This window comes from Camelus dromedarius, chromosome 8, assembly GCF_036321535.1.
Source record: "Camelus dromedarius isolate mCamDro1 chromosome 8, mCamDro1.pat, whole genome shotgun sequence".
In the NCBI taxonomy this organism is placed as follows: Eukaryota; Metazoa; Chordata; class Mammalia; order Artiodactyla; family Camelidae; genus Camelus; species Camelus dromedarius.
This window is the reverse complement of record NC_087443.1, coordinates 31076428-31096248: the sequence shown is the minus strand read 5'-3', so window position 1 is coordinate 31096248 and position 19821 is coordinate 31076428. Positions and strand designations below refer to the sequence as shown.

General features: G+C 33.1%; 1 protein-coding gene across 8 annotated transcripts in view; it reads right to left on the bottom strand.

Annotated features, from left to right (window-relative positions):
- Nucleotides 1-19821, bottom strand: part of PPP3CB (protein phosphatase 3 catalytic subunit beta) — a 43242-nt gene that overhangs the window by 9073 nt on the left and 14348 nt on the right. For 4 of the 8 annotated variants that reach the window (XM_031462172.2, XM_031462173.2, XM_031462169.2 and 1 more), the window contains exons 4-10: nt 19216-19327; nt 17320-17465; nt 16916-17055; nt 16734-16811; nt 16535-16629; nt 13687-13812; nt 6411-6488 (exon numbers count right to left, since the gene is read on the bottom strand). In XM_031462172.2, the coding sequence (XP_031318032.2) occupies nt 6411-6488; nt 13687-13812; nt 16535-16629; nt 16734-16811; nt 16916-17055; nt 17320-17465; nt 19216-19327 (775 nt within the window). Of the gene's footprint in view, nt 1-1865; nt 1893-6410; nt 6489-13686; nt 13813-16534; nt 16630-16733; nt 16812-16915; nt 17056-17319; nt 17466-19215; nt 19328-19821 lie in introns of all 8 variants that reach the window. The other 4 variants (XM_031462171.2, XM_031462167.2, XM_031462168.2 and 1 more) reach the window with 2 other exon arrangements.

The window sequence follows — 19821 nt, the reverse complement described above, 5'->3', positions numbered from 1 at the left end:
AAACTTGTATGACTCTCAGACTACTGACTAATCAGTAAAGCAGCAATGGGAAAGAAACTAGAGCCCAACCTGTATCACAAACCAGAGGACAAGAAAAAATGGTAATAATTCTATAGTCTGTTTAATTCTCATGAGAGCCTATGGCATGCAGACTAACAGACAAGAACTGGTAATAGCCTACAGCCTTCTGTTTGATTATCATAAAAGCCTTTGACATGCAGGCTGGAAATATCCCATCAGACTACAACAAAGTAAGTTTCCTTGCTCTAAGTTGGTCTGAAAACAATGATATGAAGCAATTACTGGACAGGTGACTCAGAACTAAGGACCATATCAGCATTTTAACAATGCACATCTCAACCTCATGGACTAGGTGTCCTCTACGGTCATGCAAATATATACAAGTTCTTACATTCCTAGGTGAGTATGACACAAGGAGAGTGAGCAATGGGAAAAACTCTCCCAAAAACTAAAGGATCACTAATGCTTCATCTCCAAAGGGTTAGCTGTGCTGCTTATCACTGATACAAAAGAGAATGTACCAAAATAACAGAATCTTTGGCTGAAGAAAGACTCATAGGTTGTATCTTCCTTCCCTTGGCCTCCAGAAAGAACAACAACCTCTGTCCTGTTATCTCATATATAGCAACTAGAATCATTCTGGACCCAAGAGTGTGGTTCTTTAGAACTGTGCTTCAACATGATGAAAAACACACATATAGAAGCACTGTGGTTGAGGAGAAGGTTAAGGAGAGGCTAAAGACACTACACCAAAAAGGGCCTGAGGTATACAGAGGTCTGAACAACCAAAAGTCTTCTCGGCTAGAGCATCTCATTTAAAATTCAAGCAGCCCACAAATACATATAATTAAAACCTAAGATGATGACTGGATCTTACTGCAAGGAAAAAGAAATCCAATTTCTAAGACGAAACAAAAGACATACTTTAAAGAAAACAGGCTCCACAACCATGTTTATGATACACCTTTAAGGGTAATATTAAGGGTTATCCCTCTAAGGGTAATATGATGAGCACTGAAGCTACAGCTTTTATAAGTCCAGAACTGTGTAGGCACCATGGCACTACACAGGTATTTTCAAGATGCCAAAAACATTACTTAAGAGTCTCAGAATCATTGAACATTAGAATTTGAAGAGACAGTAGAGATATTGCAAAGTTCAACTGCCTCATTTTATAGACAAACAAACTAAGTTTATTAAGTGTCTTGTTCAAGGACATAAGGTAAGTCTGATTCTCTTCAAATAAATTAATATAGATATTTTGTTTTAAAATTGACAGAGTTTTAAAAATAGCAAAGCTGGGGAAGAGGAGTATGGGGATGGGGAGGAGGGCTGTAATGAGATACATTCATATTTTCAGCCTTAATTTATATGTATCTATAAAACCGAATGATATGTAAACGATACTGATTTCAAATTAAAAATTCACTGGAATATAAAAACACTTTATAAATCAGGATTTTTAAATCAGTTTACAAACACATCATGCATAATATTAAAGTAAATGTCCACAGTAAAATTACTTTGGGGAATAAGACAGACAATCAAACACCCCTAGTCATGCAGGGAAAGTACAAAACATTACAAATAAGCAAAAGAATGAAATTTTAAAACAAGAGGAATGAAAAAGAGGGAAAAATATTTCCATGCACAGAAAGACAGATATCTTGGAATATGACTTCTAAAAACATCAAATTCTAACTTAGATAAAACTTAAACTAAATTTGCATAAGGCCCAAGAGGACTCTGCATAAATATACTCAATGAATATGCTAACTTACATGGACATGAGGACAATTTATGAAGTCATATTTCAAAACAATGTTACTCTGTCTGGTCTGTACCTTTTTTATTGCCATATATGAGCCGTTCTTCAGATGGAGAGTCCAGAAAAAAGGAAGTGAATGATGGAGAAAAGGTGGTTGAGACAAATAAAAAGATAGAGATTTAACTTGGCAGTGGTACTGAAGAATGAATGTAGAAAGAAAGGGAGAAAAATGAAGGCCCTCATATTTGAAATTTGAAAAATGTAGTACTGTAGGATCTGGGAAATAAAAGAGGGATGCCACTGGGTAGAGCTCTAAAGGAAAGATTTCTTAAAAGATATGTGTTCAGAAGAAATTATGGATAGAATGACTATAATATTTGATGAAAGTAGACAAATTAGGGACAGAAAAAAACACGTGAAAACACATAAGACTGATAAAAGACTGTGCTAACAACAATCGCACATTTATATTAATACCCCTAAGGAAATGTGTCACTCATGGAAGTATGTTAAGTGAAAGGTAATGACACAAATGAGATACAAACTCATGTGGTTCTTCAAGGACACCAACATCTGCAAAATCTGTAGTATACACAGAGAAATGTAGGTAACTTTATAAACTACCTCAGTGGAAAACCTTACCCACTCCCAATTAAGGAAAGGCTAAGTCTCCCACACTCCATAATAATAACACACAATTTCTTGAATCTGAATTGCAGAACTTTTGCACATACTCAGGATCATCAGTATGTGCTGTCTGTTCCCAATCCAATCTGGGAATTTGAGGAACATCTTTTTGCAGAAATAGCAACAGATTGTTTTAAAGCAAGTAATAGTTCTAAGAGTAGGCAGCAGAGATGTTTCATTTGAGCTTTCCATTCTAATGCTGAGATACATGATTCCACTATAGGAAACGGCAAAGTTTTAGTTTAGTAAAACTATAACAATATGGATTATGTATTTCCTTTACCCAACTCAACACAAAAGATAAATAACTGAAAGAAATAGTATGCATTCTAAATATCACAGAAATTAGTGTTCAAAAACTTTCTTTAATGATTACATAATACCTCTAAAAGGAAGGCTATGTGCATTTATACATGCAATATGTTTATGTAAATTTTTGCCTTTAAAAATAAACCCACATGTACATTACACAATACAGAATACCAAACTCCATCACTTAAAAAAAAAGTTATTTCTTTAACCAATTTCTGCCTTGAATACGCAAAAACTACTCTTTCCTTCCCGCCACTGGGAAATCTCCAATCCTACTCTCTCCCTTCCCCATTGAAAAGCTAAACCCTTATTCTTCCTCCACAGCAATGCCCACCCCAACAAGTTTTCCATCTAAGCCAGATTTCTCCCCAGGCCCAGTCCATAGGATGGTTCTACTGCTGAGCAGGAAAAGGGGAAGGAGAAGACAGAAGGCATGTTATTGTGGTGAAAGGAAAAGGAGAAAAGACAGAGTTAAGGGGAAGAAATAAGGGAATATGAGTAAGAAAGGGAAACAAACCTAGTTCCAGTAGCTCTTTTCTCTATCTCATCCTAGTATCTCTCCTAAACTCCTCCCCTTTCCTCCATTCCTCAATTTTCTTTCTCCCCAAAACCACTCTCATTCCTCGATGCAAACTCCCAGACCCATATTCTTAAAATTTTCTTGGAGTACCTACTGTTAATACTTGATAGTGGAAGGGTGAAGAAATAAGGAGTAACTGCACCTGCCATGTTGGCAGTGAAGGGAGATCTATTTCTAGTATTCAAAGCTGGAACTCAGTGTATTTTCCCAAAGAAACACTGTCATAATGATACTTACCAATTTTTTTAATTACTTAAGAGTGGGGAAGAATTTTCATTCTCTCTATTCCCTCAATCTATACATGAGAAGATTCTGAGAAGTTAGGTGACTTCCTCAAGATTACACAGCTAGATATAATGGTAGCACCAAGACACCTGAACCATTGATCTTTTTCACTAAACTACACTTCCTCTTTAATGATCAAATTTGACTCATCCCTGGAGTGTAAAAATGATAAAACAAGTGGATAAACAGCATTATCTATCATTGATAGGGAAAATGTTGATAAAATACATGAAAGCTAATTAGAATGAATATAATAAAACTTTATATTTATTCCTGGTTGAGTCCCCAGAAATATTTAGTGTCTATCTTCAAATAAATCATCAGTACCTAAACCAAGTACTGTATTAGACTTAAAAAGGAAACTTTTTTCCTTTTCACTATAGAGAAAGGACTAAAGCATCACCTACCACTACTCCTATTTAACACACTATTAGCAATATTGACACAAATTTTTAAAGAAAAAGAAATAAAAATGTAGAAGTAAATAACAATATCAGCCTCATGCAAATGGAATATTTTTTAAAGTTAAGGAAAACAAAATAAAATTACCATTGGAAATAATTCTGCTGACCCAAGTTGCTGAATAAGATAAATACACAAATATATAATTCCTTTATACAGTTAGAAAATACGTTTAGAGAGCTACCAGTTGCAATACCAATAAGAATTTAAAACACTGAAGTACTAATTAAACTTGGTAATAATTTTTTTCAAAAAAAACTATGTAATTTTAAATGGAATAATTTTATATTAAATATACTAAAGGGAATATTTACAGTAAATGAATGAATTATATAGAGCAAGAGATTTTGACTTTAGAAACTTAAATTTTTTTTTACACTTCCTAGATTCAGATATAGATTTAATGTCATATCAATTAAAACTCCAACTAGATAATAGAAAACTCAAAAAAATTGGTGGGATATGTACAAAAAGTATTTCAATCATTATATCAATATCTGTAACATTATGATGTAGGTACTGTTACCTTTATTTTGAAGATAAGAAAACTGAGGCTCAGAAAGGTTAAATAACTTGCCTGAGATCACATAGCCACTATGAGGAACTAGAATCTGAACCTAGACCTAGTCTTACAACAGTAGTAGCAGAATAGGTAAAAGAAATATTTAATTATAATACTTAAAAGTTTTATGGAAAAGACAGATATGATAAAATATGTTACAACTAAAAACTTCTACACAAACATCAAAAGGAGAATTAAAATAAGGAAAAATAAATATTACTCATTAAAGCTTATTATCCAAATCAAAAAAGAACTGATATATATAATTTATTTCAGTTAACAAAACTATAAGCCAGAATAAAAGCACATCTCTGCCTGCCACCAACAGATGGCAATAGCAGACACTAATATACAGTCACTTTGTACTTTCAACAAATGGACTTACAAATGATTAAGAATCAAATCTATTTGTAAGTAGAGAAATTTCTAAATAGTTTTTACTCAGATTTTACTTGGTAAATGGTCACTTGAGAGGGGCAGTTTACAAAGTTGCGAAAGCAGTTATTTTCTTCCTTAACATCATTAAAATTCAAAGAAATGTAAATTAAACCAACTGTAATTTACTACTATATAGCCATCAAGCAAAGTAAGTCAAAATGACCAAAATCCAATTAGGTGGGCCTGTGGAGAAATAGGTCTATGGAATCACTACTGGAAACACTTCATATTGGTCCAGTTCTTCTCAAAGTTGTCTGGCAGTTCTGAGCTAAAATAATGAAACTAAAACTCTTCATATTCTTTAACGCTGTAACTCTCTTCAAGAAATTTATTCCAGGAAGGAAAAAAAAAAAAACTGTTGTACAAATATATTTATTGTATACTATTCATAATAAGAATAATTTAAAGCAACCCAAATGCTACACAATATAAGATTAACTACAAAGATTTTGGTGTATTAATATACTTAGAAATATGTAGCTATCAAATTTCAGCACTATTAGACCATGTTTAATATATGGAAACATTTATATACTGGTTACAACTATGAAAAGTATGCTGCAACAAAGATGTGACGGGAATATGGAAGGAAACAGTTTTTAGCTTACAAATTGTCTACGTTTTTATTTATTCAATTAATTAAATATAAATAAATATTTAAATTTAAAAGTTTTAAATAAAAACTTCAAAACATAAAAATAAAAGGAATTTTGTTCCTATGGTATTAATTTATACTATAAATGCACATTAGGTACATAGGCTGGTTGGCTTACATTAGAACTAACAACCACGTATAACTCTTTCTGTGAAAAAAATGCTTTCTGAATCTCAAACTAAACTAACAAGTGGTCTCTTAGTACACAACCACTCATAAGTTGGGAACAGCCTACTTTAGTTTTTGGAAGAAAGAAGTGACCACAATACTGGATGCAGGTATGTTTCTAATGCACTAATACTGTACCTATGAAATAAAAGCATTTTTATCCTCTCTTCTCTAAATAGTGTCCATATTCATGAAGAACCACATTCTTTTAGTACTTCAATTTCCTTTCCTTCTGTTCTTTCTTCCAAATTTCCCCTTTCCCAAAATTTATTTTCTTCCCCATACCAACAGAAAAAAAAAATCACTAAAATTATTTTAAAATCTTAAAATAAAACCTGAAAAAGTGACTTGTCACTTATCAAATAGCATAGCCATTTGAGAGGAATGACTGTATTTTACAAGAGTATATTGAAGCTGGACAGTTAAAAGATATCATTTCACAACAAAAAAACAGTAAAATGAATAATCATACCATCAAACTGGTCTTCACCTTCAGTCATCAGTTCATCATCAGAGCAAATACTCAGAACATTTACCAACATCTCTGTCACTATTAAAAAAGAAACACAGTTACACATTAGCTGACCATAGTCAACTGTCTATATGTATACAGGGCAACTATTCGTATAATGGCCAAATGATTTTCACCCAAGAACACTAACATATTCTGATAGCAAAAATGATGAAATTAAAACTTATAAAGGTTTTCAAAATGAAAGAAATTCAATGGCTAAGAAGTCTGTGACAGATTCTTTATGGAGTAAGTTTCCAGGCCTCTCAGAAAAAAAAATGCTCCATAGGGATAAGAACAGAGATAGATCACACCTAGATAAACACATTTAAATTCTTCACTTATGGATATAGGAAAAGGAGTAAGGAAAAACCATGGCACAGTTCTACTGTTTCAAGAAGTCCTAGGATTCAGTCTTTTAAAAACTAGCTCCAGTAACTCCCCTGGCACTTAATTCTTAAGATTACTAATGACTATCTAACAATTGGAGCCCATGGTTCTTTCTTAGGCTTAATCCTCCTTCACCATTCTACAGATTTTTGCCTTCTCTTTTCCCCTGGATTCTGGGATTCTACCCGTCTGGGTTTTCTACCTTGTAGACTATTTCACCTCAAAATCTGGATATTCTCTAGGTTCTATCTGCAGTCTTGTTCTTTTCATATGTTCAACCTCTTGGTAATTCCATCCATTACTGCCAGTCTTGACCTCTCCTTCAAACTCTGGACTTCCTGGTTGGTTTTATTGTCAACTGTCTTAGACTGGCTTTGTTGTTGTTGTTGCTTTACTTTTTTGGAGGTGAGGGGGTAATCAGGTTTGTTTGTTTGTTCATTTTAGAGAAAGTCCTGGGGATTGAACCTTGGACCTCATGTGTGCTGAGTGCTCACTCTACCACTTGAGCTATACCCTCCCCTAGACTATCTGTATACTGTCTGTTTCCTCTACTCGAATGAAAGCTTCATAAGGACAGAGTGTTGTTGTGTTTACCATTGTATCACCAGAGCCTACAGTACGATGTCAAGCACAGGACAGGTATTCAATAAGCATCAGACAAATGAGTAAATAACAAAAGGAAGATATAAACAAACTTCAATTAATAAAAATGCCTGTTGAATATTAGCCCCCAGATGCCTGATGGCATCTAAAAATAAACTCATCCAAAACAAAATTCAATACTTCCCCTATTATTTCTCCTATAAATATATTAATAGCACACCACATCAGGCACTGTGCTAAAGCTCTAGGATTCGGGTATAAAAGGTCCAATTTCTACCCTCCAAAAGCTTACTAACTACTGAAGGAGATATATATATAGATATATATATATATCACAAAAAAGTGATGAGCACTATGCTCTAAGTATGCAGAGATATGCAAAAGACCTGCTGAAGAAAGGAAGGCTTTTGGTAGAAGAATCATAAAGTAGAAGTTTGCCAGGTGGAGAGGGCAGATAGAAGTTAGAATAAGTAGTCATACAGATCAGTGGAATAGAATTGAGAGTCCAAAAACAAAACCTCACATTTAATGTCAACTGATTTCGATAAGGGTGTCAAAACAACTCAGTGAGGAAAGAATAGTCTTTTTAACAAATGGTGCTGGGACAACTAGGTAGCCACAAACAAAAGAATGAAGTCGGACCCATCATTTCACACCATGGACTCACCATTTCACACCATACATACACACAAAAATTAAGTCAAAAAGGATCAAAGATCTAAATGTAAGAACTAAAGCTATAAAATTTTTAGGAAAAAAAGGGTAAATCTTCATGAGCTTGGCAATGGTTTCTTAAACATGACACAAAAGCATAAGCAACAAAAGAAAAAATAAATAAGACTTCACCAAAATGAAAAACTCTCATGCTTCAAAGAACACCACCAAGAAAGTGAAAAGAATCCTTAGAACAGGAGAAAATACTTGCAAATCATATATCTGATATGGGTCTTACACCTACACTATATAAAGAGCTAAGAGCTATATAATAGCTAAGAGCTATTACTTACAACTAAGTAATAAAAAGATAACTCATTCAAAAATGAATAAAGGATTTAAATAAACATTTCTTCAAAGAAGATAGGCCAATGGCCCACAAGCACATGAAAACATACTCAATAGCATTATTCATTAGGGAAATGATTTACAATATGACAGCTACAATAAAAAATGATATATAATTTAAAAGATACATAATAACAAGTGTTGGCAAGGATATGGAAAAACTGGAAACATTATACACTTCTGGTGGGACTATAAAATGATATAGCTGCTTTGGAAAACAGTTTGGCAGGTCCTCAAAAGGTTAAACATAAAATTATCAGTATGACCCAGCAATTCTACTCCCAGTTATATACCTAAGAAAAATGAAAATATATTGTACAGGAATGTTCATTGCAGCGTTAGTTACAGTAGTCAAAAAGTAGAAAAAACCAAATGTCCATCAGCTGATGAATGAATAAACAAAACATGGTATATCCATACAATAGAATATTATTTAGTCATAAAAAAGAATGAAGTACTGATTCATGTTACAACATGAATAAACCTTGAAAACATGGAAAGAACCCAGTCACAAAAGACTACATATCGCATGATTCCATTTATATGAAATATCCAGAACAGGTAAATCTGTGGAAACAGTAAGTAGATTGGTGGTTGTGAAAGATTGGAAAGAATATGTGAAGGGATCTAGGGAGTGACTACTAACGAAGACAAGGTTTCTTCGGGAGGATGATAAAAATGTTTCAAAACTGATTGCAGTGACCGATGCACAACCTTGAATATACTAAACACCACTGAATCATACAATCTAATTGTATGGTATTTGAATTGTATCTCAATAAAGCTGTTATGAAAAAATAGAGAAAAAGTATGAAACTTAAAGAGCAGTAGTACATTCAGGAAATTGGCTGTGCTATTTCATAGCTGAAACATAGAGAATGTGAAACAGAAAGACAAGAAATGAGGCTGAAGAAAGTAGGGAGGCTCCAAAGACCTATGTGGCAGGTTAAGGTTTATCCAAGCCATTTATGGATACTAAACAGTAGCTTTAAAGTATATAGTACTTTTCATCTAGAAGCTTAGCTGTGAAGGAAGTCAAGAGAGTCACGGTATAGAAGTAGCCAGTGAAAAGGTATCAGACAGGGGAAATGTTATTTATTTTTTATTTAAAGATCAGATAGTTTTGAACAATTTATAAAAGAGCTTAGTAGAGACAGTTTGAAGATACCAAGGACTTAACAAATGAAATAAGTTTCCTGAAAAAGCAGAAGAAGAATGTAATCTAAGGACAAGTTAGAAAGGCTAGCCTGGATGGAAGGGTCACTTCTTCAATAGGATAAAAATTCAAGATGAGTGCAGTTTATAAAGCAGGGAGGGGAATAGTAAGTAGAGAAAGCTCCCATTGGTGGAATGCGCTTTCTCTGAGAGTAAGGGAAGTGGCTGAAAAAAGAAAATGTTTAAGAAAAAAAGATGAAATTTTAGAATGTATCTTAAGGGAAATAGTGAAGAAGCAGACTAATGACATAAAGGATGTTTGGGTACTATTGAGAGCCAATGCTAGAAGTCAAAGGTGGTACCAAATCATAAGGCTGTATAAATATCTATAGCAGTGATCTACATCTTGACAGTAAAAATGGAGAAAATGAATGGTTAGACTTTACTGGGGCTAAGATTTATAGGACAAAGAAAAACAGAGTTTGGGGTGTGTTAAGAAGAGATGCAAGGAGAAATCTAACTAATAAGAAAATGACATGGTCAAAGGCCTACCAATCCCAATGAAGATAAAGAGCAGCTATAACTGGAGTGAGGGGTTGCTAGAACAACAGGGGTTTTCATCAGAGTGTTAATGACAATCATTACCAGACTCAAAATCTCCACATTATATTTAACCATTCCCTCCTCTTAAGCAATGCAATCTTGTTAAGTCTCATCGATTCTACTTTTACAGTTCTTGTGGTTCTCTCCTGCTCTCCATTTCTAATGCTACTAGGACTTCATTACCTTTCCACTAGATTTGTTTTTTAAAATTATTTATTTATTCATTTATTCATTTATTTATGGGAGGAGAGATCATTGGGTCTACTTATTAATTTATTATTAGTTTGTTTTTTTTAATTGAGGTACTGGGGATTGAACCCAGGACCTCATGCATGCTAAACACGTGCTCTACCACTTGAGCTGTATCTTCCCCTCCTCCACTAGATTCTTGATATAGCTTTATAACAGGTCTTCTAACCTCTAGTCTTCCTTCTAGTTCATTTCACCAGAGTAATTTTTCTAAATGACTATTGTGGTCATATTCTGTTGCAGTTGTTTCCCACTATTTATCATAGTTCCAGATTATCTCTGTATGTCATCAAGAACCTCGTGATCTAACCCTGACTTAACTTTTCATTCTTTTTTTACTACTGTCCTTCAAACTGAACCCCTCAACATTTGTCAGTTTCTTGCTTTCAGACTCTGGCTTGGGAAGCTTTATCATCTAGAATTCTCTTGCCCGTAACAACTCTACCATTACTTATATCCCTCTGACAGATAAATTCCCTCTCTTCTATTAATTTCTATAAAACTATGCTTGTCTTGGCATACTTACCACGTAACATTTTATCATTATTTATGTATGTTAAGTCCCCACTAATCTGCAGAGACCCATATCTTACTTATATTTTTCTATCCTTAACCTTGAATAAAACAGACTTTCAAAACAATCTGTATGACTTTCTATGGAAGGTCACACCATTTTGGACTGCCTGGAACAGAGGTTCTTAAATTGGGGCCAATAAACCTGAGGTGGGTTACCAATCCACTTCAGATCTCTGAGCATCCTCAAAATGTTATGTGTATGTACAGACTTCACATATATCTCACACATGAAATTTTCTGGGGCAAAAGTCCATAACTTTTATCTAATTCTCAAAAGGGTTTTGTTTAAGAAATTAATAAATGTTTTTGTGTACTTTAGTTTTTTTTTAAAAAGAGTCAATCTTTGAGATTGATCCTAAAATATTTATAGATACAAAAAAAAAAAAAACAGCTGAGATTTGATTCAGAATAATTTAGATGTAGGGCAGGGAACAGTGTCTAGGGATATAAATGACACAGTATTGGCCATGATTTGATAACTATCAAAGCTGAGTAACTGATACATAAGAATTCATTGTATTATTCATTCTACTTTTGTATATGCTGCAAATTCTACGAGTTTTTTTTTATGAAATAAAAAGCCCCCAAAAGGCTAAAAAACACTACTTTCATCTAACTTTAGGGTTAAACCAACCTGTAAGGAAGCTTTTGGCTTAGGTTAGTTTCTTCCCAGGGACTAAATCAGAGTCAAACTAACTTTTTTGATATGGAATCAAATGAAGTATCATTTGCTGCTTTTCACACCAAAAGAAAATTTTCATTAACATGAAGAAGTAATTAGGCTATCTAAAAAGCTAGCCTGTATTAAAATGGAAAAATATGCAAAGAGTTTGAGAAAATTTTCTTACTGTGCTCAACATTGGTTAGGATTCTACTTGTGTATACTGTAGATTGTGTATACTGTATACTGTTAGGATTCTACTTATGTCTAGTTGTGTATACTGTTAAATCTGAGCTTATTTTTAGAAAGATGTGAATAATTTACAGAAGATCCACAGAAAAACAACAAAAATGGTCAAAAGGTTTAAATACTTCCTCACAATAGCTAAGATGACTTACAGTGGCAAAAAAGAACAAAAGCTTAACTTAGTAGCAGACTTCAAATGTAAGATCCGTGATAGAAACCCACAGTTCTTCACTTATGAGAGATCCACAGAAACTAGATTACATTTTCTCATCTCTCAAAAGGAATTAGACTACACAATTTTAAGTTCACTATGAGATCTAAAATTCTATGATGTGCTGGTTTCTGACAGGTGCATTAGTTGCATTAGTTGAGAAAACTTATTATCTTGTACGTATTTCCTTGTTTAAATACTCATAGCATAAACAATTACATTAGATATAATGAAATACTTCCTTTTGGTTGAGGCATCAGAAAATCAAATTAGAAATGTCCATTTTCCTCCTATTTTATTTTCCTTCCTCTGCCCTCCCCCTGCCCCGCCCCTCATATTATATTAAAATAGTGAGTTGTAGTTCAGCCTGGAGGCAGGAGAATGAGCAAGACGAATTCTTAAATTCCCTTTAGCCTGATGATGCTATGATTGAACTATTTCTCATATACCAAAGATAGAAGGTTATAAGCGTAATATATCCCTTGCACCTAAGCCCTTTACTGGCCCCCTTCTCAAATGCTAAAGTGGGTAATTCTATCTCCATACTAACTTAATGCTGACCTAATGAAGACCAAAGGCAATACACAGTTTTAGTATTAACTCTGAATTTTAGGAACAAAAATTGCCTTGGCAGAAGTAACATATCTCAAACAGAAAGGAACATTTTGTAACATATAAGGGGTGAAAAAAAATAGAGAGGGATACAGAACAAAATGTTTTACAATCATGTCTGTACTTTCATACTCTTGTATTCCACATATGGAAACTGAGGCATTGCCTCGTGGGAAAATTAACACTAAAATGGAAAACGAAGAATGTGATAAAGTAAGGAAATCTTAAGTGCTCTATAAAACTAGAATAAAATACAGAAACAAAATTTCTTAAATGGCATTTATGTTTTCTTAAAAAGCCTATTAAGTATATACTAATAGAAATCTCTCTAAATTATCAGAAAAGCATTACCACTAAAGTTGTATACATATTTTTCATGTAGGAGAAGTATTAGGCCAGAACCTGAATTTCTCTTTATCATTTTTCAGAGAGTACAGAACTGTTACAAAATGACTAACAATGCCCAAAATGAGGATTATTAAATTCTCCTATGAATTGCCATGACATCCCCAAAACTGATGTTAGAATATGGAAAAGTGTCCATTCCAAAGCAAAGCTATCCATCCACTGCTTCATAAATGATTTAAGCTAAAGAAAAAAAGAAAGAAAACCCAACAGCTGAAGACAACATTAGGCTATTTATAGGTCTTCTCCCAGTACCCCAGACACCCTCACATGGGGGCTGTAAACAGCTAACTAAAATATCTTTGAGGCTCCCATACACACACCCACTGACACAAGTAAAGCTGTACCCATGGTGAAAGTAGACTTCAGCTTCCTTTAGCAAGTTGTACGTGCCTGAAGTAGTAAACTGGAGTAAATGTAACAGCAATAAAACAATTATTTATTTTTCTTAATAAAAATTATACCTTTTTCTCCAACAAATGGTAAAGACCATGTGAAGACATCCATAAAATTGGGCAACCAGTAAGGATGTGGAGAACAGTTAAACTGTCGAATATTCATCACATTATTTTCATACTTTAATACAGCAGCTGCAAGATAAGTTTGAATGTCAGTGTAACAATTTGTCTTTAGCTCCAAAAGTCTATAAAACACATAAAAGCAGAGAAATATCTTTTTAAAGGGGTGGGGAATCAAGGAGTGACTGGAATAAGGGCTAGTAAAGGGAAGTAGGAACTAATTTTTAGCAGTAATTCTTTTTAAAACATACTTCTATATAGAGCATTGTCAGATCTTCACTTGTTATTACTAATGAAACTTCCAGATTCTTTCCAGAATACTTGTTTTACTTTATAATCCAATGACAAACGTGCAATTTTACTAAATCCAAAATTGTGAAAACTCAATTTTTAGAGGAAACACAGAATGGTAATGAGCAATTTTCTAGGTTTAAAAGTTCATACAAGTTGGAGGAATTTAAGAGGGTCTTTTTAGTTGCAGGCAACCTAAAAAGGACAGCTAAATGGAAATAAAGAGAAAAAAAGGCAAGAAAAAAATCAATTTGGAATATTTTACTTATGAATGTATGAATGTATTTATTTCAGGTATTATGAGAAATCAAGTGAAACTACTAAAAAGAAACATTTTACTTCATTTAGAGAAAAATTCCATTAAAATACCAAAAGAGAAAATATTATAACCAAATGACCCAAAGGTAACGTAGTCATCTCAATTTCAGGTATCTTTCCACTGTTTCGTAAGTTGATATAAATAACATCGTAAATAAACCTGACACAGATTTCAGTAACTGGTTATATTATTTTATAGAACACTGGGTTAGATGGACTAGATTCTAATCTAAGCTACAGCATATGCTAGCTGTGTAACAGTAAATTATTTAATTAATTTGTTTCCCATTTATAAAATAGAACTTCTATGTCCACCTTGCCTACCTCAGAAGTTTAAGGTCAGAGAATGTATTTCACATGAAAGTACATAAAAGTATAAAATGCTTTGTAAATATTATAATAATTATGTGGTTACTTTTTTTTTCCATTTTAATGAAAAGCACTGAAATGCAGATGTTACATTCCAAGATTTGGGATTCACCAGTAATGTTTGCTTCCCTTATAAAATTCCCATGAAATAGAAGTATTAGCCTCAGAAATTAAGGACTGATATTAAGCTTTCAGCTTTAAAAAACAGAGACAGAAAGAGAATCTAGAAAATTGCCTTCTGGATGGAATGAAACATTACAAATATACCCCATATCACGTAAGCACTCAAATCACTAACACTATGTACAAACTCAGAACTACCAAGAGACATTTGATTCTGACAAAACAGATTCAACGGTTTGAGTTTCTTTTCTGAGTACTAAGAAAAGTGATCCCTTAACCTACTGAGTCAAACTGACAAAGGACAACCAGTAAGGCAGTAATAAACTGAGCAAGGAACACCAGCTCCTTTAACACTGACAAGGAGAGGTTACAGTAAGAAAGTTAAATGAAGCAAGTCAATTCTGAGAATGGAGTCCAAACTTGGATATGTTTCTCTTCAAAAATGAAGCACACTTCATTAGGTATCTTTACAGAAGTTTCAAAATTTATAAATCAAAATATAATTTAAAGGAATATTTCAGCACTGGCATAATCCTTGGAGGCTGCACTGATACTAGCTTCTAAAGATTAGCAAGTTGGTTAATGTCAATGGTATGGTTGTTTTGGTAATTTACATAGTATTGAGTTCTTAGTACATTCTGTATCAAAGTTATTATACAGCTTGCTCCTGTTTGATCTCAGACAAATGCTTTAATCTTCTATCACCTCCAATCTTCCAAAAACTCATATTCTGCTCCTCTTTTGAACTCACACTATGACCCATATTTAGCAATGACCTCATTATCTCCCTAAATGTTCTTAGAAAAATCTTTAACTTTCTGTTCTTCCCTCCTGGCACAACCACTCTAGTCTGACCCTGGAAACTATGGCATAGTCAACTGAATTCCAGACATGTCAAGATAGAATAGGAGCTGGCTTCTTAATTTCCTCCTGTGAACATGTGAACTGCATAAACATACCCAAGCTCATCTTCAATGTCCTTGGCAAGATCCTTTGGTATTACCTCTAAATAAACTATGTTCAAAGTTAAAGGAAACCCAGTTACTACAGACCAAATATGGACAGAAGGAGGGAGAATGGAAACCACCAGAACAGAAAGTAAATTAAAAAGACATACGAGAAAAACAGTAAAAAGAAAGGAACGGGAAAAATGAATTCCTGAATGGAGGTCAGATTGATTAATCAAAGGCTCAACTACACATCTTCATGGGGCAATGATAAGACTTTGGAGATAAAAGTAGGGAATAAGAAAAGGAAAGAACCTAGATCAGTGAACTTAAAACAAAAAACATAATAAACTAAACAGCTAGACAGTGCAAATACACAAAATGGTCAAAGCAGTAGCAGTAGCCTTATGCAAACAAGAAAACATTCCTTTGATTATAAGGGGAAAGATTTAAGAAAGGGGAGTTTGAGAAAATCATGTTTATTTTTTGACATACTTAACTCAGAGCATTCTTTTACAAGGCAGTTTTTGTGAATGACAAGTTGTGGAATGGTTACATATGACTTAAGTTTCACATTTTGGATTTTTATTTCTTGTTCTCTCCCCTCCCTTATATCTTATATTTTTTTATAATGAGATTTGGATAGTTACAGTTTTAAACAATACCCCTTTTCTATTATATTTTTTTAAAAATGAGTCATTTAAGATACTAAGTTGCTTAACAATTTTTTATCAACAACATCTTACCTTTATTATTGTAGACATCTAAGTAATTAGGTGCCGAAAAAATTGTTATTAATGAAGGGAACCCTGTAGTTTGACTTTTTCTGTACATTCTATAGCTGCAAAACAAATAGCTTAATATGCATCGTAAAGCATCAATCATGGTTACTAAGTTTGATTTGTACATAGGTGTTAATTTGGGTCAGGGAAACAGAATTCTTACCCTGCATCTTGAGCTTCATGAGCTCTAATAATCGATAACAAATTATTGTTTTGCAAAAATTCACACACTGCTGGATAGCTGTGGGGGGAAAAGAGTAAATTAAATAAAATAATGGTTTTCTATATGAAGCATATGCTATTTTAACAACTAAAATGTTATTAAACTGTGATATTTTTCCTTACTTATAAAAATAAGAACATCCTCGAACTGTATTATGACTAAAATGTTCCTGTGATTTTTCATTTCCAAAATCTTCAGAAGGATCGGACCATAACAAGTCACACATTGGTCCAAATGCAGGTGGCTCTTTGAATCTATCTAACTGTGAAAGAAAGAAAAGAAACAAAAAACAGAAATAACTTGTCAAAAAGTGAGAATAGAATGGACATAGGAAAGTGGTACCAACTTTGAATACTGTCCACACTACATTATTATGAATGGTTAGAAGATATTTCCTTAAAATATCAGCATATTAATTTTTACCATTACCTAATCTTGGCAGTGAAGAGAAGTTTGAAGCTTCTACTCTCTATCCAACAAAGTACTATAAATAGGAATCACCCTTGGAACTAAAATATACACTTACTCTCCTAATATCATCCAGTGTGTGTATTTCTGGCGAAAGTCCACCATGAACACAAAGAAATTGTTGATTTAAAAGTGCAGCAAGAGGCAGGCTATCAAAAGCTTCCATACAAGCTTCATAGACTCTTTCTGAATATTTAATTTTACCTAGAAAAATAAAAAAATTAAATAAGTAAAAATTATATAACTTGTTGATTATTTTAAAAATATAAATATATAATTGACTAATAAAAACCAAGGTAAGAAAACTATAGGCATGGGAAACAGTCAAGTGGTGGCCAGGGCTTGAGAGTGGGTAAATGGCTGAGTATAAAAAGCAGCACAAAAGAATTTATGGAATGATAAAAGTTTTCTGTATCATGACTGTGGTGCATTTGTCAAAACTCAGAACTAAACACCACAAAGAGTAAATTTTAGTGCATATAAATTTTTTTTTAAAGGCAAGCATCTTGCCCCATAAGAATCAATAAAGATAACCAATTATTATTGGTCTCATGAAGACAAAATATTTGCTCTAAATTTGTTTTGGGTATGCAGCAGATAGTCATAAAATACTACTAAAAATAAATAAGTCAAATCTCTAAAATTAGCTCTTATAGGCCAAGTAAGGCAAAATTAGACCCATACTTAAAGGTATAATGGTGTTAATACTTTATTCTAAGAGTCAGTGACTACTTTGTTGTTACACACAAGATCACTACATCATCACAACAAAACTCAAGGTCCATCCAATTGAAAAAAAGAAAAGAAAATATTTTATTCATATGTTGGAGGAACAGAGGGTTTCCTCTAGTCTACAATGAATGTCTAATAAGGGCAGTGAAGCAAGAAGCCAATATGACACAAGACAGACTCTACCAAACCAAACTGTCATCTATTTTTAAGTAGATATCATATACATTCTTTTGCTCCTTTATACCTTTAAATTCCTGTATATTTTGATTTTGGTGGGATTTTGGTGGATGGTTTGTTACTTACCTAAGGGGAAAAAAGAATTTAGTTCTTATTTCCCTTTTTAATATTGTAACATTCAAATATGATGAAGTCTATATCCAGCAACTAAAGGTTATAAACTGGTAGTCTGCTGACAGACCTGTTTTCCAACACTGTGGTTTAATAAAAATTTTAATATGACTGCTTTTAGGTCAAGTATGCACTTTCCAGGTTTCATCTTCTATTCATTTAGGATACCTACCTGATCCTTGAAGTTATATGAGTTTGCCACCTCTGCCAGTACCCATCACTAAACTTTCCTTCTGTTTTTGGAAGTCTCTGATCTTTACTGGATCATATTTTGAGTCTCGATAATTCTGAAATTATTTCTAATTTTAAATCTTAATTCGAAGACATGAATATTAACAAGTACACAGCTATGAGGTGTGAAAAAAGGCCAAACACTGCTCTATACCATATGGTTGCTTATAGATTATCACTGCTATAGTAACTTAAGAGAGAAATGAGGTAAACATTGTTGGTTAAGACCTTCAATTCATTAATAGTGTGTTTATAACAACCTATAACAATGACAGGGTAAATAATTCATTAAGAATTTTCATGGGAATGTCTCAATATTGGGGGACAGAAATCTCCAGTGCAACATTTTTTCTTTTCGTTTTTATTTTACCTATTAAAAAAATAATTCTAACACAAAAACTATATTCAAAACTGTTCCTAAGTACATCTGTAAAAATCAAACCTAGCAGGAAATTATTTAAATAAAAACATCTGAATAAAATTAAACACTAGAAAACTCTAGACAATCTTCCTCAAAGCTTTACATGTTTGGACACAAAATCTGTTCCGAAATGTTGCACTGTAAAGTCTTCAAACTCCTACTACTCACATCACTCCAAAAGAATACAGAGGAAGTGAAAATATTTCTCACGGTAGTACTCACATTCCTGCTTAAAGGTAAAATATTCAGTAAGGTGTCTGCATTCATGGTTGCCTCTCAGAAGAAATAATGTGCTTGGGTATAGAATCTTCAGGACCCATAAATATAAGACACACTACAAAAGAAAATGTCACCAGTGAATTAATCTTATATTTTTGTTTACCTAAGTTGTTTGATCCTTGCTTCTTTTTCTCTAACCCTATTACTCTTACAATCTCTATTACTCTTTATCTTTTTCTCTTTGTCCCTTACTAAAATATAAGCTCCATGAAATTAGGAACTTTGTCATCTTATTCAACTTTTGATTCTCCACTCCTAGAAATTACCTAGTAAATAGTAGAAGAGCAATAAATATTTGTTGAATAAATAATCTATTTAATTACTTTAGATTTACAGACTTTTTGCTGTAAAAAACACTAGCAGATTTGTCTCCTCCTGAGGTATACCAATAAATAAAACAACAATGTCAAAAATAATAGCAGCTAACATTTATTGAGTGCTTACAATGTGCCAAGCACTATATACTTAATGCCCCTCATTTATTCCTCAAACAACCCTAAGAAGTACGTAATATTATCTCTATTTTACAAATGAGGAAACTGAAGCAAA